The sequence below is a fragment of the Pristiophorus japonicus genome, chromosome 6 (genome assembly GCF_044704955.1).
Source record: "Pristiophorus japonicus isolate sPriJap1 chromosome 6, sPriJap1.hap1, whole genome shotgun sequence".
Taxonomy (NCBI): Eukaryota; Metazoa; Chordata; class Chondrichthyes; family Pristiophoridae; genus Pristiophorus; species Pristiophorus japonicus.
This window is the reverse complement of record NC_091982.1, coordinates 206,703,568-206,728,215: the sequence shown is the minus strand read 5'-3', so window position 1 is coordinate 206,728,215 and position 24,648 is coordinate 206,703,568. Positions and strand designations below refer to the sequence as shown.

The following is a 24,648-nucleotide window of genomic DNA, read 5'->3' as shown; positions in this document are numbered from 1 at the left end:
CAGTCTCATTCTCTCCCCTCTTGGCCTTTTCATTCTTATTTGATTTGTGTTATTTCCACTCCACTTTTGCTAATCTTGAGATCTAATTATCAATAACAACATCTTTGAAGCCTTAACATTCTGAGTTTTTGGCCTGTCTTGCTGTTCCCTCCATCCACCTTCCAGCGTAAATCCTCCTCTACTATTCAATGAACCCTCTTCACAAGGATATTGGTGCTATTCCGTTTCAAGTGAAGATTGTTCAATTTAGCCTCAAATTCTAATGAATTAAAATCTGTCTGTAAACAGAAATAATTTGATTGTGCTTAAGCTTTAATCTAAAGCAAAAAAAAATTGTATTATTTGCTGATGATTCTGTTTCACTGTGGATTTCAGTAATGACAATGAAAATGCAATCAACAAACTGCTTTACTGCTGTTTACATGGTTAACGTTTGAACATCTATGCATCAATGATTGACAAAGGGCATTTAGAATTTGTAACCTCTCTTAACAAATGTTATTTCTTTCTTCCTTGGTTCATATTGGAGGCAGAAGTTCATGTTATATATTGGCCCAGAATTTGCAATGAGAATAACAATTAGGATATCAGCGCACACCGTTGTAATGGAGGAAATCTGACAGCAACAACTGGAGTACACACATGCGCAGTTTAATGCAGAAATCCAAAAGTTGCTGTCATAGATACCCTGCTCCTCCATAGGGTGCGCTGGTGCAGTCCTCACCAATAGACTCAGCATTGAAATGATTGCAACGGCATGAACTTGCTGAACTTGCCCACTGATCCCACACTAAAAACAGCTAAAAAATTTAGGGCTGTTGCATTCAGGAGTAAGTGAGTTTATAATGGCATGGTAAGTGATAATTACTGCTGAACAACCTCTCTGGCCCTGAAAAATTAATTTTATAAATATGGTGTCTCATTCCCTCACAAGAATATTCATGTTGGAGATTTACAAAATGTCTGTCTGTCTCTTTTATCTCTCTTCCTTAATCCCATCTGGAATTCCCAATCTTTATTTCACTTTCTGTACATTATTTAAATCTAATTTATATTTCCTGCTTTGACTCCTGGTTTGGATTCTGCATGACACAGTGAGGATACTTCAATCTGATTGGTTGAAGAGCCTCACTTTTGGTTGCCCAAATCACAGACACCACAGATCCCTTGCAGATGGCATCACGCTGGAATAAAACACTGGATGAGAGGAAATTTACGCTGACAAGCCTATGAAAAGTCTGTGGGCAACTGTCAGCGAGGTGAATTATAAGCACCGTCCCGTCAACACTGAGAGCAAACTCTGGGCCATTATATTTAATCTTAAAAGGTAATAGATTATATTTCAACCTCAAGTTTTATTAAACAAGGATATTTACTGTCTGTAGTTAAGGGGCAACTTTCCGACATTGCACTCTTGGCGGTGTACCTCATCCGCTGCAGGAAACAGTGACAATTTACATCTGCGACTCGGATCATTCACACTTGAAAAAAGGGCAGCCGGCAATTGAAAATTTAAATAAAAATTGCCTGCCCCATGTCAATCCAAGGCCCACATGATTCGGTTGGCCATTGCTTCCACCCAAAACAGGCAGGAGCATACTTGACTATGAATATCAGGGTCCTATGCAGCTTATAGGACCCTCTTTAGAAAACAGTGACTAGTAGGGTGTCGCAGGGATTGGTGCTGGGTCCTCAACTATTTACAATCTATATTAATGACTTGAATGAACGGACCGAGTGTAATGTTGCCAAGTCTGCTGACGATACAAAGATGGGTGGGAAAGCAAATTGTGAGGAGGACACAAAAAATATGCAAAGGGATTTAGACAGGCTAAGTGAGTGGGCAAAAATTTGGCAGATGGAGTATAATGTGGGAATATATGAGGTTATCCACTTTGGCAGAAATAATAGAAAAGCAAATTATAATTTAAATGGAGAAAAATTGCAAAGTGCTGCGGTACAGAGAGACCTGGGGTCCTTGTGCATGAAACTCTTTTGGAGTTTACCTGAAAAAACATAAACATTAATCGGTGCCACCCGACCTGGATGACACACCAGACAAGGCCCCTTTTTTTTTTGGTTTTTTTTTTGGGCACTAAAATCAAATTTTTTCCTCCAGTGCCCCCTATAAAAGGGGAGGGGGACATTAAAAGCACTGGCAATTAAAACAAATTAAACTTTAAAACGTAAAATCAAATTAAAATTTGGTTGCCGGGCGTGATGATGCACTCCAGTCCCTCCGGTGCCCACCTCTCGCGGAAGGCCGCGAGCGTACCGGTGGACACCGCGTGCTCCATCTTCAAGGGCACCCTGGACCGGATGTAAGAGCGGAAGAGAGGCAGGCAGTCAGGTTGGACGACCCCCTCGACCGCCCGCTGCCTGGACCGGCTGATGGCACCCTTGGCCGTGCCCAGGAGTAGTCCTACGAGGAGGCCCTCGGACCTACCCACTCCCCTCCGCACAGGGTGCCCAAAGATCAGGAGAGTGGGACTGAAGTGCAGCCAGAATTTCAGGAGCAGCCCCTTTAAATAATGGAACAGGGGCAGCAACTTCGTGCACTCAATAAAAACATGGAACACGGACTCCTCCAGACCGCAGAAATTGCAGCGGCCTGGGAGTCCGTGAACCGGCTTAAAAATTTGTTGCACGGCACTGCTCCGTGCACCACCCTCCAGGCCAAGTCCCCGATGAATAGTGGGAGGACTCCTGCATAGAGTGCCCTCCATCGGGGACCCCCGCCTCCTCCGGACGGCAAGCTGGTACGCCATGGCATGTCCGGACGGCCGGCGAGGATGGCAAAGTTGAGAGTGTGCAGGAGCAGCCCGTACAGGAAACCCCTCCGCGTGGAAATGAAAGGCACGGAGGGGATTTCCCCGAGGCGGCTCAAGTTGTGAGGCGCCGGCCCCCGAGGGAGGTTCCGGGGTTTGGCGCCAATGAGGAATTCCGTCTGGACGGGGGTCAGTTCGGACGGGATCTCCCCACGTGCTTGAGCCTCCTCGATGCACCTAACAGAGTCAGGACCCAAAGCTGTTTTTAGCGACTCGATGGCTTCGGCCGCGCGGCGGACGTCTGCTGAATTTAGGCGCTGCGCCAGCGTGTCTGGCGTCATCCAGCCCGCTCCTCCGCCATCAGGTCCCTGACCCTGGTCACCTCACCAGCCACAGCCCTCTCTTCCGACCGCCACATAAAACCTCGGTCGTGGAGGTACGGATTCCCGAGCAGCGGCTCCTGCAGGACGGCCGCCACTCCAGCCGGCGGAGAGCTGCGCTTGGTGGAGACTTTGTTCCAGACCCTGATGAGTTCCTTGTAAAAGACAGGCAGCTCCCGGAGGGCGGCCCTGACACCCGCCAAGTTCACAAACAGGAGCTGCGTGTCGTAATTGAGGTCGCGCTGCTGGCGGAAGAAATACATCGCCAGAGCACACCACCTTGGAGGGGGCTCGACGTAAAGGTATCTCTGCAGGGTCTGAAGACGGAAAGTCGCGAGCTGGGCGCTCACGCACACCAACGACTGACCGCCCTCCTCAAGCGGGAGACTCAAGACCGCGGCAGAGACCCAGTGCTTCCTGTTGTTCCAGAAGAAGTCCACCAGCTTCTTCTGTATCTTGGCGACAAACGCAGGGGGAGGGGTCAAAGTGACCAGCCGGTACCACAACATTGCGGCCACCAGCTGGTTTATGACGAGCGCTCGACCCCTGTAGGACAGCACTCGGAGCAGTCCTGTCCAGTGCCCTAGGCGAGTGGCGACCTTGGCCTCCAGCTCCTGCCAGTTCGCCGGCCAGGCTTCCTCGTCGGGGCTAAGGTAGACTCCCAGATAGAGGAGATGGGTCGTGCTCCAGGCAAAAGGCCTGAGCTCCTCCGGCAGGGAGTCCACCCGCCACTGACCCACCAGGAGTCCGGAACATTTCTCCCAGTTGATCCTGGCGGAGGACGCGGCCGAGTAAATCTCCTGGCACTCACGCATCCTCCGCAGGTCAGCGGGATCCTCTACCGCGAGGAGCACGTCATCGGCGTAAGCCGAGAGGACGCCCTCCACGCCCGGACCTTGCAGAGCCAGTCCCGTCAACGTCGTCCGCAGGAGGCGCAGGAAAGGCTCCACGCAGACGGCATATAACTGGCCGGACATGGGGCATCCCTGGCGCACCCCTCTCCTAAAGCGAAGGGGCGCCGTCAAGGACCCGTTAACCTTAATCAGACACTCCGCGGCGGCGTACAAAAGTCAGATCCGGGCGACGAAATGCGTCCCGAACCCGAAAGCGCGCAGAGTTCCGAGCAGATAGTCGTGATCCACCCTGTCGAACGCCTTCTCTTGGTCGAGAGATAGGAAGGCGACGGACAGACCAGCCTCCTGGGAATGATGGATGAGGTCCCGGACCAGATGGATGTTGTCGTGGATTGTCCGGCCCGGGACCGTGTAGGACTGGTCGGGGTCCTTGTGCATGAAACACAAAAAGTTAGTATGCAGGTGCAGCAAGTAATCAGGAAATCAAATGGAATATTGGCCTTTATTGCAAGGGGGAAAAAGTATAAAAGCAGAGAAGTCCTGCTACAACTGGACAGGGTATTGGTGAGGCCACACCTGGAGTACTGCGTACAGTTTTGGTCTCCGTATTTAAGGAAGGATATACTTGCATTGAAGGCTGTTCAGAGAAGGTTCACTAGGTTGATTCCGGAGATGAGGGGGTTGACTTATGACGATAGGTTGAGTAGTTTGGGCCTATACATAGTGGAGTTCAGACGAATGAGAGGTGATCTTATTGAAACTTATAAGATAATGAGGGGGCTCGACAAGGTGGATGCAAAGAGGATATTTCTACTCATAGGGGAAACTAAAACAAGGGGACATGGGGCCCAAGTTTCACCAGGAGTTGCTCCATTTTTTTTGGAGCAACTAGATTTTTTTGGAGTAACTTAAAAATCGCAATTCTCCCCATTTAATTTGCTCCAGTGTAAGTGAGTTAGTTAAGTTATTTTTTAGTTTCTTTTTTTTCAAAATTGGGCGTAACCAGCCACTTACGCCTGTTTTGGCCAGTTAAGCAAGTTTAGCCAGCGAAAAGTTACTCCAAACTAACTTAGGCCAGCATATAAAAACATAGAAACATAGAAAATAGGTGCAGGAGTAGGCCATTCAGCCCCTCGAGCCTGCACCGCCATTCAATGAGTTCATGGCTGAACATGCAACTTCAGTACCCCATTCCTGCTTTCTCGCCATACCCCTTGATCCCCCTAGTAATAAGGACTACATCGAACTCCTTTTTGAATATATTTAGTGAATTAGCCTCAACAATTTTCTGTGGTAGAGAATTCCACAGGTTCACCATTCTCTGGGTGAAGAAATTTCTCCTCCTAAATGGCTTACCCCTTATCCTTAGACTGTGACCCCTGGTTCTGGACTTCCCCAACATTGGGAACATTCTTCCTGCATCTAACCTGTCTAAACCCGTCAGAATTTTAAACTTTTCTATGAGATCCCCTCTCATTCTTCTGAACTCCAGTGAATACAAGCCCAGTTGATCCAGTCTTTCTTGATATGTCAGTCCTGCCATCCCGGGAATCAGTCTGGTGAACCTTCACTGCACTCCCTCAATAGCAAGAATGTCCTTCCTCAAGTTCGGAGACCAAAACTGTACACAATACTCCAGGTGTGGCCTCACCAAGGCCCTGTACAACTGTAGCAACACCTCCCTGCCCCTGTACTCAAATCCCCTCACTATGAAGGCCAACATGCCATTTGCCACCTGCTGTACCTGCATGCCAACCTTCAATGACTGATGTACCATGACACCCAGGTCTCGTTGCACCTCTCCTTTTCCTAATCTGTCACCATTCAGATAATAGTCTGTCTCTCTGTTTTTACCACCAAAGTGGATAACCTCACATTTATCCACATTATACTTCATCTGCCACGCATTTGCCCACTCACCTAACCTATCCAAGTCATTCTGCAGCCTCATAGCATCCTCCTCGCAGCTCACACTCCCACCCAACTTAGTGTCATCCGCAAATTTGGAGATATTACATTTAATCCTCTTGTCTAAATCATTAATGTACAGAACCTTGCGGTACCCCACTAGTCACTGCCTGCCATTCTGAAAAGTACCCATTTACTCCTACTCTTTGCTTCCTGTCTGCCAACCAGTTCTCAATCCACGTCAGCACACGACCCCTAATCCCATGTGCTTTAACTTTGCACGTTAATCTCTTGTGTGGGACCTTGTTGAAAGTCTTCTGAAAGTCCAAATACACCACATCAACTGGTTCTCCCTTGTCCACTCTACTGGAAACATCCTCAAAAAATTCCAGAAGATTTGTCAAGTATGATTTCCCTTTCACAAATCCATGCTGACTTGGACCTATCATGTCACCTCTTTCCAAATGCGCTGCTATGACATCCTTAATAATTGATTCCATCATTTTACCCACTACCGATGTCAGGCTGTCCGGTCTATAATTCCCTGTTTTCTCTCTCCCTCCTTTTTTAAAATGTGGGGTTACATTGGCTACCCTCCACTCCATAGGAACTGATCCAGAGTCTATGGAATGTTGGAAAATGATTGTCAATGCATCTGCTATTTCCAAGGCCACATCCTTAAATACTCGAGGGTGCAGTCTATCAGGCCCTGGGGATTTATTGGCCTTCAATCCCATCAATTTCCCCAACACAATTTCCCGACTAATAAGGATTTCCCTCCGTTCCTCTTTCTTACTAGACCCTCTGACCCCTTTTATATCCGGAAGGTTGTTTGTGTCCTCCTTAGTGAATACCGAACCAAAGTACTTGTTCAATTGGTCTGCCATTTCTTTGTTCCCAGTTATGACTTCCCCTGATTCTGACTGCAGGGGACCTACGTTTGTCTTTACTAACCTTTTTCTCTTTACATATCTATAGAAGCTTTTGCAGTCCATTTTAATGTTCCCTGCAAGCTTCCTCTCGTACTCTATTTCCCCTGCCCTAATCAAACCCTTTGTCTTCCTCTGCTGGGTTCTAAATTTCTCCCAGTCCCCGGGTTCGCTGCTATTTCTGGCCAATTTGTATGCCACTTGCTTGGCTTTAATACTATCCCTGATTTCCCTTGATTGCCACGGTTGAGCCACCTTCCCTTTTTTATTTTTACGCCAGACAGGGATGTACAATTGTTGTAGTTCATCTATGCAATCTCTAAATGTCTGCCATTGCCCATTAACTGTGAACCCCTTAAGTATCATTCGCCAATATATCCTAGCCAATTCACGCCTCATACCTTCAAAGTTACCCTTTTTTAAGTTCTGGACCATGGTCTCTGAATTAACTGTTTCCTTCTCCATCCTAATGTAGAATTCCACCATATTAAGGTCACTCTTCCCCAAGGGGCCTCACATAACGAGATTACTAATTAATCCTCTCTCATTACACAACACCCAGTCTAAGATGGCCTCCCCCCTAGTTGGTTCCTCGACATATTGGTCTAGAAAACCATCCCTTATGCACTCCAGGAAATCCTCCTCCACCGTATTGTTTCCAGTTTGGTTAGCCCAATCTATATACATATTAAAGTCACCCATGATAACTGCTGCACCTTTATTGCATGCACCCCTAATTTCCTGTTTGATGCCCTCTCCAACATCACCACTACTGTTTGGAGATCTGTACACAACTCCCACTAACGTTTTTTGCCCTTTTGATATTCCGTAGCTCCACCCATACCGATTCCACATTATCCAAGCTAATGTCCTTCCTTACAATTGCATTAATTTCCTCTTTAACCAGCAATGCCATCCCGCCTCCTTTTCCTTTCTGTATATCTTTCCTAAATGTTGAATACCCTTGGATGTTGCGTTCCCAGCCTTGGTCACCCTGGAGCCATGTCTCCGTGATGCCAACCACATCGTATCCGTTAACTGCTATCTGCACAGTTAATTTGTCCACCTTATTCTGAATACTCCTCGCATTGAGGCACAGAGCCTTCAGGCTTGCCTTTTTAATACACTTTGACCGTTTAGAATTTTGCTGTAAAGTGGCCCTTTTTGTTTTTTGCCTTGGGTTTCTCTGCCCTCCACTTATACTCATCTCCTTTCTGGTCTTTTGCTTCTGTCTCCATTTTGGTTCCCTCTGTCTCCCTGCATTGGTTCCCTTCCTCCTGCCATATTAGTTTAACTCCTCCCCAAACTAGCAAACACTCCCCCTAGAACATTGGTTCCGGTCCTGCCTAGGTGCAGACCGTCCGGTTTGTACTGGTCCCACCTCCCCCAGAACCGGTTCCAATGCCCCAGGAATTTGAATCCCTCCCTGCTGCAACACTGCTCAAGCCACGTATTCACCTGAGCTATCCTGCGATTCCTACTCTGACTAGCACGTGGCACAGGAAGCAATCCCAAGATTACTACTTTTGAGGTCCTACTTTTTAATTTAGCTCCTAGCTCCTTAAATTCATCTCGCAGGACTTCATCCCGTTTTTTACCGATAGCGTTGGTACCAATGTGTACCAAGACAACTGGTTGTTCACCCTCCCTTTTCAGAATGTCCTGCACCCGCTCTAAGACATCCTTGACCCTTGCACCAGGGAGGCAACATACCATCCTGGAGTCTCGGTTGCGGCCGCAGAAACGCCTATCTATTCCCCGTACAATTGAATCCCCTCACTATCATTCTCCCACTCTTTTTCCTGCCCTCCTGTGCAGCAGAGCCAGCCACGGTGCCTTGAACTTGGCTGCTGCTGCCCTCCCCTGGTGAGTCATCCCCCTCAACAGTAGTCAAAGCGGTGTATCTGTTTTGCAGGGGGATGACCGCAGGGGATCCCTGCACTACTTTCCTTGCCCTGCTCTTCCTGTTGGTTTTCCATTCCCTATCTGGCTGTGGACCCTTCACCTGTGGTAAGACCAACTCGCTACACGTGCTAATCACGTCATTCTCAGCATCGTGGATGCTCCAGAGTGAATCCACCCTCAGCTCCAATTCCGCAACGCGGTCCATCAGGAGCTGGAGGTGGATACACTTCCCGCACACGTAGTTGTCAGGGACACTTCTGTCCCTGAGTTCCCACATGGTACAGGAGGAGCATATCAGGCCACTTGTGGTGAATTAAGAAATCAGCACACGTAGCCAGAAATAGCGGGGGGGGGGGGGGGGGGGGGGGCGGCGGGGGGAAGGAAAGTGAGAGGTTTTGCAAAACACTTAAATTTCTTCACAACAATATTAAAAAAGCATAAAAACCACCATCAATAATAAATGAAAAATAAATCAATTACTAAAAAATAAAAAGTCCTACCTCACCGACCGCAGCACGCACCGGCAAGCTATTCGACCAGGTCGAGGGTCAGGAGGTTTGTAACAAGCAGCAGGAGAGCCCGCCAGGGCATGTCAATGGAACTATTTGAAAGGTGAAAAAATTGGACTCAAGCTGCGCCCCCCCCCCCCGGGCTCCTCCAGCCCCTGCTCCTGCTCCCCTGGGCTCCTCCAGTTCCTGCTCCTGCTCCCCCAGGCTCCTCCAGCTCCTGCTCCTGTTCCCCCGGGCTGCTCCAGCTCCTGCTCCCCCAGGCTGCTCCAGCTCCTGCTCCTGCTGCCCCGGGCCCCTCCAGCTCCTGCTCCTGCTCCCCCGGGCCCCTCCAGCTCCTGCTCCTGCTCCCCCGGGCCCCTCCAGCTCCTGTTCCTACTCCCCCGGGCTCCTCCAGCTCCAGCTCCTGCTCCCCCGGGCCCCTCCAGCTCCAGCTCCTGCTCCCCCAGGCCCCTCCAGCTCCAGCTCCTGCTCCCCCGGGCCCCTCCAGCTCCAGCTCCTGCTCCCCCAGGCCCCTCCAGCTCCAGCTCCTACTCCCATGGGCCCCTCCAGCTCCTGCTCCTGCTCCCCTGGGCTCCCCGGCAAGCTTCCCTTGGCACATACCACGCACACACTGAACTGGAGCAGCGGTCGGCTTGTGCGGCAGGCCACTCGGCCCGGGATACGGGCGGCGAACATCGGGATACCCTGGGAGGGCGAGGAGCTACTGCACACGTGCGCAGACTCCATTGCGCATGCGCACAGCTGCCGGCACTGTTTTCAGCGCAGGGATGTAGCTCCGCCCCTCCCCCCCCCACCCACCCCCCCACTGTGATTGCCACGCCGCGTCAGACCATAGGACAGTCCACGGAGCGGGGAAAATCAGCAGCTACATTTTCGGCACCGTTTTTGAGTAGAAAGTCGGCGCACCATGGGTAATTGCACTGGAAAACGGGGTTGGGGAAATTTGAGCCCATAGTCTTAGAATAAGGGGCCGCCCATTTAAAATTGAGATGAGGAAATATTTCTCTCAGAGAGTTGTAAATCTATGGAATTATCTGCCCCAGAGAGCTGTGGAGGCTGGGTCATTGAATATATTAAGGTGGAGATGGACAGATTTTTGAGCGATAAGGGAGTAAAGGGTTATGGGGAGCGGGCAGGGAGCTGAGTCTATGATCAGATCAGCCATGATCTCATTGAATGGCGGAGCAGGCTCGAGGGGCCAAATCGTCTACTCCTGCTCCTATTTCTTATGTTCTTATGTTCTTTAAATCTTCAGTATTGACGGGGAAGCATTCTGCAGGCTGCTTATAAAATGACCACGAAAATTTGTTTTATGTGGCCAGTAGGTACATTCCTACTCCTCCTGGTCCCACAAAAATACTGTGACCCACTGCCAACCACTCACTGCCTCCCTGCCCTCCAGAGTCCTTCAAAGCCATCAGATTTCACGCACCCCGGATCAGTGAGCATTCGGCAACGTGCCGCCCAGATACAAAAAGATCCAAACTTGAACATTTTGAGGTATTCACTCTACTGAGAACAGGGAGGCAGTTCGAGTTTATTGTCTGAGCCATGCGAATGTTGAAAATTTCCCCTCATATCAAAAGTTGCAGCTGAATTGGAAGCCGGTGACTTCTGAGTCTCCAGGGAGGCAGTCTACAGCCTAAAGAAGGCATTAGGCCCCTTGCATGTGCTAATAAGTAATATGTTTTAGGACCCCGATGCCAGATTTGGCAGAAGCTGAGCAATGCATGCGCCACACATGCTACGCTCAGTTTTTCTGGATCTACAGCAGCCTAACTAGTGATCCTTAAAGGGATAGCTGGAAAACGGTAACAAAAAGGCAAGAAAAATGTTTTTTAGAAACCTTAACGTGGAGCCTCCTCCTGGCTCCACAGAAATACTGCAGGGTACTGCCCGTCTGTTCCCGTCGACCCTTCACCCCTCCCTCCCCAGGACGCCACTCATTCTCCCCACCCCCAGCACCCCTCCCCTCGCCAGAACTCCGCTCACCAGGTCACCCTCCCCTCTCCCCACCCCTCCCCAGGACCCCCTTCCCCTCTCCCCTCCCCTCCCCGGGACTCCGCTCCCCAGGAGCCCCCTCTCCTCACCCATCACCTCCCCAGGACCCCACTCCCCTCCCCAGTACTCCGCTTCCCAGGACCGCCCTCCCATCTCCCTTCCCCTCCCCAGGACCACCCTCCCCTCTCCCAACCCTCACTTCCCATCCCCCCTTCCCGCTCCCCACCCCTCCCAACCCCACCCACTCTCCCCAACCCTCCCCAGGACCCCCATCCCCTTTCTCCATCCCTCCCCAGGAACCCCATCCCCTCCCCAGGAACACCCTCCCCAGGTCCTCACTCCTCTCCCCAGGATCTCCCTCCCCTCCCCTTCCCAAGACACCCGTTCCCTCCACTCCCCAGGATCCACCTCCCATCTCCTCCCCAGGAACCCCCTCCCCTCCCCAGGAACACCCTCCCCAGGACCCCCTTCCCCTCCCCAGGACTCTGCTTCCCTCCCCAGGAGCCCCTTCCTTCTCCCCACCTCTCCCTTCCCCTCCCCAGGAACACCCTCCCCAGGACCCCCTTCCCCTCCCCAGGACTCTGCTCTCCTTCCCAAGAATCCCTCCCATCCCCGAGCCCCTTCCTCCTCCCCACCTCTCCCTTCCCCTCCCCAGGACCCCCTTCCCTCTCCAAACCCCCACTCCCCTCTCACCACCCCTCCCCAGGAACCCCTACACCCCCCTCCCCAGGACCCCCATCCCCAGGATCAAGCTAGCTGAATATTCAAGGGCCCCAACTGGCGTGTTGCTCACCGGTTTTTTGTAGGTGAGGCCTAAATTGGAACGACCCTCCCATTTTACGGCAATTTCCAGGGTGAAATCAACACCTCTTTTTCGAATAAATGGATTAATGTTTCCATTAAAACAACAGACAGAGGAATTTCATGTGAATGCATCAGCATTGGTGCGAAAGTATTGCTTTCATCCCAAAGTCTTTTACAAAGGTAAATAAAGAATAAGCACTTTGCAAAAATGAAGCAGCTGTTAAGTATTTTGTTCTGATCATTACAATTTAAAAAACAGCCTTTTGGGGCTACCCAGATTCACTTTAAGCATCATGACCTACTGCTCTTGCTAATAAACTAGTATTATTGTTTAATACAGTCTGATAGTAAAGTGCAATATTAAAAAAGCATAACATTATATTCTAGTGCTATTACCAATTTTAGTTTTTTTAACCATAAAAACAAAAAAAAATAGCAGTATAGTTATTTTTTACAACTGTAATTTAAAAGGAATCAGATAACCACACAGTAAGCAGGCAAGAGCCATTTTTAAAAGCCATCTCATGTGTTCAGTTCATGAAATTCGGAAGCCTGTTCACAAAAATGATTGGAATTATTTTTCTTATTTTATAGTCAAGTTCTTCACCATGGTTTAAACTTTTAAATTTGGAAAAATTTTGAAAAGAATTATTCAGACTGAGGTTAATCATTATTGATAACCAATATACATAATCAGAGCAAGAAAATAGTCATATGAGGAATTAAAAAAAAAAGTTTTTCAGAATAAGATCACAGCAAATTATGATTGCTGGAAATAAGAATAAGTGCTGATGGGTTTCAGAATCTCAAGCTTAAATGCTGTTCATTTCTCAGGGCTCAATCGCAAAAGTCTGAAGGCAAATATTTTATATCCTATAGATAAGGTTCCAATCTAGTTGTTTCCATTTTCCAAAGTAGTCCTGTGTTTCTGTTTCTATTTTCAATGCAAAATATCAGATAGTATATTGACTGCTGACTATAAGGAAGAAATTTGCCTCCTTTGCGCCTCCCGTTAGCGCCTCCGGGGGCAATAATGGGGCGTTACCGGCTTTGCGATCGAGTGCAGCGAGAGTACCGATGCCCGCGAGGTTCCCATCGAGGTTTGCAGTGATAGTAACCCCAAGCGCCATGATCTCCTGCACCCGGAGATCGTGACATCATCTTGCTGCTCATCGCCTTGGTAGTGCTCCGGACCCGAACTTCAATTTCACCCCCTGCAGCATTGCCGGGCGTCAACACGGCAGCTGCAGGAGGTGTTGTTCGGGAGGCCGGCTGCTTGGAGAGCTGTAATTAAAGGTAAGGCCACTTGTGTCCATAAAAAATTTTTTTTTACCCCTTAGGTTGTGTTTTGAACATCTTGATGTGCCGCGATTGATCAGTCCTGCACTCTGTTCGAGTGCTTGTGGCTGATCGTCACGGATTGCAGCTGTCATCGGAAATGATGGATATCATTGAAATGCAGAGCCTGCAGCAATGGCCCTTCCCTTTAAGGGCGAGAAGGAGCCTCTGTTCCCAGCAGCGCGGCCCTTGACATTGGGCAGCGCTGCACCAGTACCACCCCTCTTGCCAGCTTTAGTGCTCCAAGGGAAATGGTAGTGCTTGACTTAGTACTCCACTTCCTTCCTGGAGCGCTAAACTGGAAATCGAAGACCCTCGCGTAATGCCCTATGATAAATTTTGCAGTAATGCAAAAGTATGGCCCCTAGTGGGGCGCTACGCAATTTCTCCCCTATATGTCTTCTCTTTCTACTTTGCATTTAGTACTGTTTTATCATAGTGACTCAAAACTGACTTACAATCCACCCCAAACCATTGTGGTTCCTAGAATAGGGATAGAATGCTCCAAGCTGCATCCACCGAAGACACAGTTCATAGCTAGAGTCCTGAAAAAAGCCACAGATGTCTGCTCCAGTCTGAAAGTTAATGAAATATATATTATTGTACATGAAATTGCTGAATTCTTGCATGAACTAATGAAAAATATATTTCAGCACATTCTGTACTAAAAGATTTAAATAGACTTACATAGGAAATTCCAAATAAACTGAACTCCAACATTCCTATAAAATAGAAAAGGCATTTTTTGATTATATATGAATTCCCAATAGGGATGAAGCTTAATCTCAGAATACTCAGGAGTGCTCAAAACTGTGCGCACTGATCTCCACACCCAGACACATGCTCTCCATGGCAGGAGTCTCACCTCAGAAAAGTGGCAATTTTACGCAATCAAGAAATGTATAAATACAGTTTATTAGTTGCGACTGAAAATATATTCTGTCACTATGGTCTGAAAGTTGTATTTGGAGGCGTAACTCCGGAGTACGCCTCTGACCTGAAAAGAAAAATCCAAACCTACCTGCTGGCTCCCGGGCTTCAGAGACTTCCGGTCCTGGGCCTGCAGGTGTATGCCTGTGTAAAAGCCCACGGATCCCATGAAAGAAGGTCATTCGGAAGTGTCCCTGGGATCACATGGGCCAGGTCCTCCCATCTGATAGGTGGATTCCTCACATGCTTATGGGAATTCCATTTTCGAACAGAATCCCCATTAGCATATGAGAAATCCCCAAATATTTAAATTTACACAACTAGAATAAAATTAAATGTTCCCATTTTCAAATTTAATTAAAAGTTCCTTTAATGAAGTATTTACAATAAAAATTAAATTTTTTGAAAAATAATTTTAAACATTTTAATCCGGGCCAAAATTTACATAAACTAATGTTTGTGGATGATTTTTTATTTTTATATTTTTAATTTAACATTTAAATGAACACTTATGCTGGGGAAAGCAGGCCCTATGTCTGCTTTTACCAGGCATAAGGCTTACATGGGCATTTGCTGGGCAGTAGTTAGCTCTGCGCCAGCGAAAGTGATTTTTGCGTCGGTTCATATAATCACTAAAGGCAGATTGCAAGTTCTGAGTTTTTGCACATGCATAGCACATATGTAAACCCGAAACTTGTGAGGCCTTTTACAAGGCTTGTGCGTACACCTTCATCTGCTCTGCAAAATCTGGGCCAATATTTCCAATGAGCATTCAATGTCATAGATTTCTGTTAAGAACGAGTGTAAATGTGTTTTTAAAAATGTTAGTAGTAAATTTTTGTAGTCCTCAAAATGAGAGGGTGTTAGTGTTGTAAAACCAGAGCATTCTTCCACTTCCGTTCCTCAGGATCAGCATCAATCACTCCCAGGTGAGATTTAGCAAAACCAGATGCAAAGTGTAGTTCCTTCTTCTCTGCCCCAACATTGTGCTTTGATCTGAACCTCACAAAAGTAAACCTTACTGAACAAATGTGAATTATAATGCAAAACAATACATTCATTTAAATAGCACTAGATAGTCAAAACATTTCATATAAAAATACTTTTGGAGTCCAATGTTATGCAGACAAACACAATCTGAACAAGAAATGTATCACACACAGAATGATCAGTTAATCAAATGTTTTGGTGGTATTGATTGAGAAAGAAATATTGGCTAAGGCATACAGAGAATCTTCTTTAAATAAACCATCAGGCCTTCAATGGCTACCTTATAGGCAGACATGATCTTAGATTAAAATCAGCACTTCTGGCAGTATTGCACTCCCTCGGTACTGCACTGGAGTATCAGTCTAGATTATGCACTCAAGTCCTGGTGAGCCACAGGAGATGGTGCTAACGCTGAGCCATTTCCTATACTAGCCATTTGTATTTCTTCACTGAATGCCAGTTCATTCCAATAATGGGCAAATGCACCCACGAGGAATTTGTTTGAGACTGTAGTTTATAGATGGTGGAGAATGGGAGGCCAGCCAGAAGAGCTCTTTGATTTTTCTATAAGCATTGTTGTTTGCTTTTGTGAATATTAATGATTTAGTGTCAACATAATCAAGGGTTTTGTGTTGCAGTTCCATGCGCTTTTTTTCGTGCAACATTATCCAATATAATTACATTCGAAATGATCTAAAGTAGCTCAGTGAATAATACACCTCATATGGTGACACTGAAACCACAGTGATCATGAAGGTTGGAGCTGAATCCCTGATCTGTGATAGAAATGGGGCACTAAAACTGAACGCAGCAACATTGGGTTAAAGGAAAATCAGATTAGGCCCCTGTTTCTGATTCAGATCCAGTGGCATGACCTCTGCTGAAAAGTACATGTGGATGTTGGGAAAGGACAAGTTCAGGGTCGGCAGTGCTGTTCCTACTCCTCCCCTCGAACCCCTGTTGTCAAACTGTCTGCCATGACACGCTGTGCAGGCTCAACTATGAAGACAGATTACTTGAGGAAGGGAGCAGAAGACTGCTAACATTGCTGGGATTCTACCGCAGGATGAGTCACTGTCTTCAGGATAGAGGAGTTGAAGAAGGCAAAAAATAGGAAGGAGGGAAAAAATGGCAGAAGAGCATTGAATGTAGTTCTACAAAAGATACAAGAATTTGACGCTTTATACCAATGATTGATTTATGCATCTGGTCCCAGGCAGCTGTGTTGTCTCCAAACCAATGTCCTGCCCATTGGCCACTAGTTGGGAAAGTTGAACGTGTCACCACAATCCCTCGCTCTCCAGTTATGTTCTGTAAAGCGCTATGAAAAATATAATATTAATTGCAATGACAACAGTAAGATGCCACTTTACAACTATGAAAATGGTCAATCATTTGAGAACTAGAATTTTTCCAAAAATCATACCTAATTAGAACTTTCTATTTTGCTCAGAATGTGGTATAAATAACCATGTTTCTGTTTACTTTACTTATGTGTTTGATGGTATTTATACTTGTTCTTTTCAAAAGTACATGCCAATCTCCCATAGCATTGTACAGGGGAAGACGGGACCAAGTTTAGTCTTCAGGTGGAGTGAGGTTAAAGGGTGGGGAATAATTAGACCAGGGCAGATAGACATCATACATTCTGTCCTTATCTTTTTTTATACTTTGATTTTGTATTATTTATAAATAATGTGAAACTTAGGGCAATATGTGAAGCAGAGCTGGTGAGAACATAGGAGTTTCTCTACAGCAAAGACTGAGGAGCTGGGAGATGCAAAACTGAGGCACTACATTGATACCGCAGGCAGTAGGGTATAATTTCAATGGCCTAGGAATCCCGGTCAAGGTCTTCCCGCGGGCAAACCACTGAAGAAAGGACAGAAAATGTTCACTTACCTGAAGCTGTTGGGCCCGCTCAAGATCCCGGTCTGGAGGCCTCTCCTTACTGCGCGTCGCAGCACGTGCACGTTGGGACGTGCGCAGGCCTGGAGCTGGAGTCACATGGCTCTGGGCAGCCAATCAGGCATAGTATATTCTCATTCATAGTAATAGGAGTTTCATAAGTTGAAACTTCTATTACTATGAATGAGAAACACCCTCAAACAACCAAAACACTAATAAAAAATAGAAAATATACACTACATATTTAAGATTCATTTAAATTAAAGTTATGAATGTCTTATAAAAAATATATATTTTTCCAATTTTTTAAAATGTTTTTTAATTATGGTTTAAAATAAACTTACCGTAGTGGGGAGGGTTTTTAACAATAAAATGTGTTTTTATACTTTTATTTTAACATGTTTTTGTGTGTTTTAAAACACTTGGCCTGTAAAAGTAGGCTGTTTTTATCAGGCGCAAGAATTTTGAGGACATTTGCTGGGCAAGATATGCGTAAATACCGCAATCTTGCCCAAGCAAATGTCCTCGCTCCCGATATGTGTAGGATCTGTCAAACTCCAGCTTGACAGGTCAGAAAAGCTGGTTTTCAGCGTATGCGCATTGCACGCTGAAAACCAGCTTTTCTGATACCTTCCCGGGGTCCGTAGAAACTTCGTATGGGCCCGGGAGGCAGGAATTTCTGCCCCTATGTATCACGTTTATATAGGCAGTTTCCATTATAAATGTGGATATTGGGTTTTATAATTGAACAGCTGACAGGAAGTTTGTGCAGATATATATTATAGATAGATATGCAAAAAAAGTTCTTACCAGAAATGAAAGAAAAGCTCAAAGGTTACACTGTTCTAATTTTACATGTTGATAACATTAGCATACAAAATTCACACATCAATGTCTTCAATACTGAGTTAGTTAAATCACCTTCAGCCGACATATTGACAGCTTTAATTCTCTAAAGGTTAAACTATTCCCTTGCATTAAAACAGGTTGGGAGTACTTTTTTGGGCATACACTGGTGGAGGAATCCTCATCTGGTACCATCGGAAAACCATATGCATACTGTACCAACGACAGGCAAGGTTCTCACCATCCATATAAGCTCGGAACATTACCCCCAGGAGTATTCAGAGGGTTAACGTGTGCTTAGAACAGAGTCTTATCACACTCTACTTTCACTTTCGAACTTGAATTCCAATGCAACCCAGATTTAGTGCAGAACAGTTATTTTCCTCCTATAAGGGTCCCATAGTTAGGGCAGTCTCAATTTAACCTGAGTGAACTTAGATTTAGAACTCAAAGCTGTCTAGAATTTGGAAGAAATTGCCGATCCTACTTGCATACCCATAAGGATGGCTGGTATGTAAAGCAGGCTAAGGTTGGGGTTGAGACTCACTTCGAGGTCCAAAAGTAGAAAAGCATTTAATTCTGCAGCACTGGCTATCCTCAGGTGGATGAACACAAAACTCCATCTTTGTATAAAGTCCTCAGATTACACACTGACACATCACTGCTTCTCAACAGGAAGGACCACGGTCTAAAGTGAGTGCTAGTAGGATAACAATGCATTACCTCACTCAAGCATGTCATACAGTTGCCTTCGCTGCTACAGAATCACACACTCTCTGTTTCATAAAACCAAGTTCATTTATTTTTGTCTGCAGTTCACTTCAAACATTGTCCTTCAATTTTGAAGAACAAGATGACGTTTATGGTATATGAGCAATTGGTCTGAATTTCTCATGACGTTTTGTCACTGCGCCACCGTAACTTCATTATAGAATGGTTACAGCATCGAAGGAGGCTATTCGGCCCATCGAGCCTGTGCTGGCTCTCTGCAAGAGCACTTCAGCTAGTCCCACTTCCCCGCCCTTTCCCCGTAACCCTGCATTTTCTTTTCCTTCGGGTACTTATCCAATTCCCTTTAGAAAGCCATGACTGAATCTGCCTCCACCACCCTGTCAGGCAGTGCATTCCAGATATTAACAACTCACTGCGTAAAAAAGTTTTTCCTCATAACGCCTTTGGTTCTTCTGCCAATTACTTTAAATCTGTGTCCTCTAGTTCTCGACCATTCCGCCAATGAGAGCAGTTTATTTCTATCTACTCTGTCAAGACACCTCATGATTTTGAACACCTCTATCAAATCTCCTCTCAACTTTCTCGGATCTAAGGACAACAACCCCAGCTTCTCCAGTCTATCCACGTAACTAAAGTCCCTCATCCCTGGAACCATTCTTGTTAATCTTTTTTCTGCACCCTCTCTAAGGCCTTCACATCCTTCCTAAAGTGCGGTGCCCAGAATTGGATTCAATACTCCAGTTGAGTCCGAACCAGTATTTTATAATGATTCATACAACTTCCTTGCTTTTGTACTCTATGGGGCCGAAAATGCCCACCGCTGGAATCAGGGTGCACCTACCCTGTTTCTGTTGTTTTTACCTGCGCGGTGGATGTGGCAGCATCTTGAGTGAAATTCTGCTCTCTGGCTTTTTTTTTCAGTGGACCGGAAGTCAGTCATAATGGGAGTGGATGAATGGCAGTGAGCGGAAGTGCACAGTCTAGACGGGCACAAGGTGGGGATGGGTGTAGTGGCCGTCGCTCTCAGTCAGCAGCGAAGCACTGATGACGTCATCACGGTGTCGTGTCACCATGGCTCTCCCCTTCTCTGTGCGATTCTTTAAGTTCAGTCCACTGGGCCACCAGGGAGGGTTTCAGCTGGGCCAGGCTGCCTGTTGGCGGCCCAGCCGAACCCGGGGGCATAATTGGCGGCCCAACATGACAGTTGGCTGAAAAAAAATACATGGCGGCATGGTAGTAGGTGTCCCTTTTAATAGGAGCCGCACCACCATTTTAGAAGGACTTCAAGCTCAGTGCACTGGCAGAAAAAACTGCCCTTGGTACCCTTTGGCTTATATTGCCTCTCCTTGCTCTTCCTACCAAAATGTATCATTTTGCACTTTTCTGTATTAAATTTCATCTGCCACGTGTCTGCCCATTTCACAAGCCTGTCTATGTGTTCTTGAAGTCTATCACTATCCTCCTCACTGTTCACTATACTTCTAAGCTTTGTGTCATCTATAAATTTTGAAATTGTGCCCTGTACACACAAATCTAAATCATTAATATATATCAAGAAAAGCAATGATCCTGGCCCCCACCTCTGGGGAGCACCATTATATACCTTCCTTCAGTCCGAAAAACAACCGTTCACTACCACTCTCCCTTTTATTCCACAGGCTTCAGCTTTGCTGGCAAGCCTAACATGTGGCACTTTGTCGAACGCCTTTTGCAAGTCCATTTACACCACATCAACCCTCTCTGTGACCTCATCAAAAAACTCAATCAAGTTAGTTAAACATGATTTGCTTTTAACAAATAAGTGCTGGCTTTCCTTAATTAGTCCATACTTGTCCAAGTGACTGTTAATTTTGAAAATGTGGTGGAAACCCCATTTATACACATAAACAGTGATTCCATCATACATCTGGTGAAGTTATGACAGTGCAGTGGTAGAAAGTCTGAGGAGATTTGGGCCCAACAAGTAATTTTCTGTGTCTAGAAATGCACAGGTTTTGTTATCAAATTATTTGTATTGATTTTCTCTATTAAACTCAGATACTGCAACTTGTTTTCTTCTTATCTGCTCTCCACTCTTCACAATTAGCCCAGCTATACATGTCTCCATATATCACATATCATTTTCAAATCATAGGTTATTACAAGATAATCTTCTGCAACTTACTCCAGTGTTGGTTTTGTTTGTGACCATCCATAAAGATTATGCACATCATAGTGTTTTACTGAAGTTCCATCTGCTAGAATGTGTTCACTCTCCATACACAGGGTTTTGTGTTGCAGTCCCATATGCTTTGATTCAAGAGCTTTGAAATGAAATTATATCACATACTTAACACAAATGCAGTTACAGAATGAAATGCATAAAATAATGAACCAAAGCCTTCCATGTGTGGAATTAGGAACAATGAACAGGAGTAGGCCATTGAGCCCCTCGAGTCTGTTCCGCCATTCAATGAGATCATGGTTGATCTGGTACCTAACTCCATATACCCGCCTTTTCTCCATAACTCTTAATACCTTTGGTTAACAAAAATCTATCAATCTCAGACTTAAAATTAACAATTGACCAAGCATCAATTGCCATTTGTGTAAGAGAGTTCCAAACTTCCACCACCCTCTGTGTGTAGAAGTGTTTCCTAACTTCACTCCTGAAAGGCCTGGCTCTAATTTTTAGACTTATGCACCCTAGTCCTAGACCCTCCAACCAGCAGAAATAGTTTCTCTCTATGTACCCTAGCAGTTTCCCTTAATATCTTGAACACTTCAATCAAATCATCCTTTAACATTTTAAATTCCACAGAGCACAACCCTGGTGTGTGTAATCTCTCCTCTTAATTTAACCCTTAAAGTCCAGATATCATTCTGGTAAATCTACTTTGCACTCCCTCCAAGGCTAATATGTCCTTCCTAAGGCGTGGTGCCCAGAACTGCTCACAGTACTCCAGGTGTGGTCTAACCAAGAGGGCAGGGAAATAAAACCTCTATTAAATTTTAGCTGCAAATTAGTCAAAGCAAAGAACACAGGTGGGCTGAGAGGTGAGCCGAGACCATGGGTTGTTAGCAAGCTTGTTACTGGCACAGGTTCAAAGGTCAGCCAACAAAAAGGAGTACTAGAGGAAATTTTACACTTTAACACTGAGATCTCCTATTTGCATAATAAAGAGACCTATCACCTGAAACAGGAGGAAGTCCACTGCCTCAATCATGAAGGCACCCCGGCTACCAAAGGAAGGCTGCTTTAAAAATGGTAGCTGCCGGAGCGATACCATTAATGGGTATTGACCCCATTTTGAGGCTATTACCACTCCGTTAAGGTTGATTTGGCCAACTGATGATCGGCCCCACTGAGTAAGGCTGAAATTGTACAATTCCTTCAAAAATAACATTAAAAAAACATTACAGTTTATTTTGAGACGACTGTGGATTAAGTAATAACCTATGGTTCACTACATTGATATATTTTACAACAAACTATTCACCAATTTTCAAATTTGAGAGGGAGATTCAGTACTCAGAGTTACATTATCTGCAGACGAGCTGCTTTCAATTTAAATGACAAGGCAGCTGACAAACTATTGATCTCCAAACTCATGTGATTTTCTTTGATTGACACATTTGAAGAATCCATTAATTGGAAATGTCCTAACCTGGCATATATGGTGGATTGTTCAGCTTGGTATCATGACAGCCGTTAACAGATCCATGAACAAAGCTTGCAGGTTCATTCATGTCCTAAAAATAAAAAAAAGGAAAAGAATGCCTTTTGCTTTTAATTGAAAATAGGAATTGCTGTTTAATGAAACAGGACATGTACAATGAAAACTCACAATCCAAAGTCCATCAAACTTCAAGCTTTTACTTGCATTAACTGGATTGGTATACTGTTCTTTTATTGCTCTATGCCACCATTCTGCTGTTGTGTTGCGGAAGAAGTCTGGGAAAGCAGTATAAGATCGATAGTGCTGCAACAACATGAAATCACAATTTTAAAAATAAGCAGGCAAAATGTATTATATATGTTGTTAAATATTGAATTCTAGATCTTCTTAGGATTTTCTTTCTAATTTTCTCTTGCATATTAATCAAGCACCTCTGCTTCCTTGGCTGCATCTTTAGAATATGTTCATGTTGAAGTTAAAAATGATTTGAACTTAACCTTTTAGGTTTTCTTAGTCAGTGTATAGACTCATAACAAAACATTTGGCTTCATATAAATATTAAATTAATATAATTTAGCTGAAGGTGCGATTTTTTTCGAGAAATAGAAATAAATCAGATATGCAAAGTTTTTATAAATCTGGCTTACTTTCACTTGATAATCCCAGTCTGCTGACGTATTAACTATTACATGTGGAAGATCTGGCCATACCTGTAATATGTATTCAAAAGTTCTAAAGTTACTATTGCTTTATATATTATGCAGCTGTAATGATAAACAAATAATTCAATTTCTGAAGAAATATTAGAATCAATAAAATTGTCTTCATTACAAATGTAACTAAAACACTTCATAACACTGCTAAAGTTTAAATATCTCTTTAAAAAGTAAAAAAAAAATGGTGATGATTACCTTCCCCCACATAATATCAGAACTGCTGTTCCATTTAATGAAGACATCATTATCAAGTCCACTTGTAAAGGCTTTGTAAGGCTGAGTTTCATTTCCTGAAATTGCTGGATCCTGAATAGTTTCAAAAACGTAGTATCACAATTATAAAATATTCATAGTTCCAAATGAAATTATTAATGTATAATTCAAGTCCAGTTGTTAAAAAAGGATACACAAGTAGCTTACCAAAATGACAATAAATCGCATCCCTTCACTTCTCATTTCATTAAACAAATCTGGCAAATTCTGGAAGTCATCAACATCAAGAGTAAAGTCCAATTGCCGCTCCATGTAATCAATGTCAACATATTGTACATCCTTCAAACAAAGATATATTTTAATACATAGAAAACTTGGCAGTTAGATTCAGCATTACTTAGGCTGCTGTTACCAAACTCAGATACTGATATCTATATAGTATGATACCTAATTGGCAGACCTGATTTACATTGTCAGTTGTACCTCACTGCAGGTCACATTGAGCTCAGTAACAAAGAAGCACTGTGCATACATGTTTTGAGCTATGTATGGAGCCTTGCTCCAAAGCAGGCTAATTTTTAATCTAATGAGAGCAATGGGTAAGACGATGTTTGACTCCTAACATTAAAAAGAGTCAAAAGTATGTTTATAGAGTTCCTCAGAGATACAAAGGCTGCGCACTGGGCTGGTGTATTACAGAGTATTACTACAAAGCCCACATGTGAGATCACCCATTTGAGGAAACATCACACCTGCTGGCTGTGCAGTCAAGGGTTGGATATGTATACTGCCACTTTTGCATCAATGCACATCTGAAACCAAATTCCACTGGTGTAAATTGTTATATAATGGTACCTTTAAAGTGCTTTTTATAACAGTTACTCTTTCATCCTTATTTAAAACAAATCAAATTCTCAACAAATTATTGGATAGATTGATACAATACTTGCACATAAGTGTATAACAAACATACATATGGTATTCCTGCCTTCTTCATATCCCTGTACAGATCAGCTATTTCATTGTCATTTTTATATCCATATCGACATAACTGGAATCCCAGTGACCAATAAGGTGGCAGGACTGGGCGGCCAATAAGCTGGAAAGAATACAAGAAAAGACAATTATTTTGGTTTATGTTCAAAGCTGGCAAGGTGCCTTTTATCATAAATTGTTCTCTGTTACAACACATAAGCATACATTTGTACTTTGTTAGTTTAATAAAAAATGCATGAATCAGCCAAAGAACTACTAATAA

At 44.8% G+C, this 24,648-nt stretch overlaps 1 protein-coding gene across 1 annotated transcript in view; it reads right to left on the bottom strand.

Annotated features, from left to right (window-relative positions):
* Window positions 1-24,648, bottom strand: part of si (sucrase-isomaltase) — a 220,702-nt gene that overhangs the window by 27,236 nt on the left and 168,818 nt on the right. Inside the window, exons 31-40 of the mRNA XM_070882329.1 lie at window positions 24,364-24,489; window positions 23,598-23,729; window positions 23,373-23,483; window positions 23,109-23,171; window positions 22,630-22,764; window positions 22,450-22,534; window positions 20,967-21,105; window positions 16,504-16,637; window positions 14,084-14,118; window positions 13,855-13,971 (exon numbers count right to left, since the gene is read on the bottom strand). Of these exons, the coding sequence (XP_070738430.1) occupies window positions 13,855-13,971; window positions 14,084-14,118; window positions 16,504-16,637; window positions 20,967-21,105; window positions 22,450-22,534; window positions 22,630-22,764; window positions 23,109-23,171; window positions 23,373-23,483; window positions 23,598-23,729; window positions 24,364-24,489 (1,077 nt within the window). The remainder of the gene's footprint in view (window positions 1-13,854; window positions 13,972-14,083; window positions 14,119-16,503; window positions 16,638-20,966; window positions 21,106-22,449; window positions 22,535-22,629; window positions 22,765-23,108; window positions 23,172-23,372; window positions 23,484-23,597; window positions 23,730-24,363; window positions 24,490-24,648) is intronic.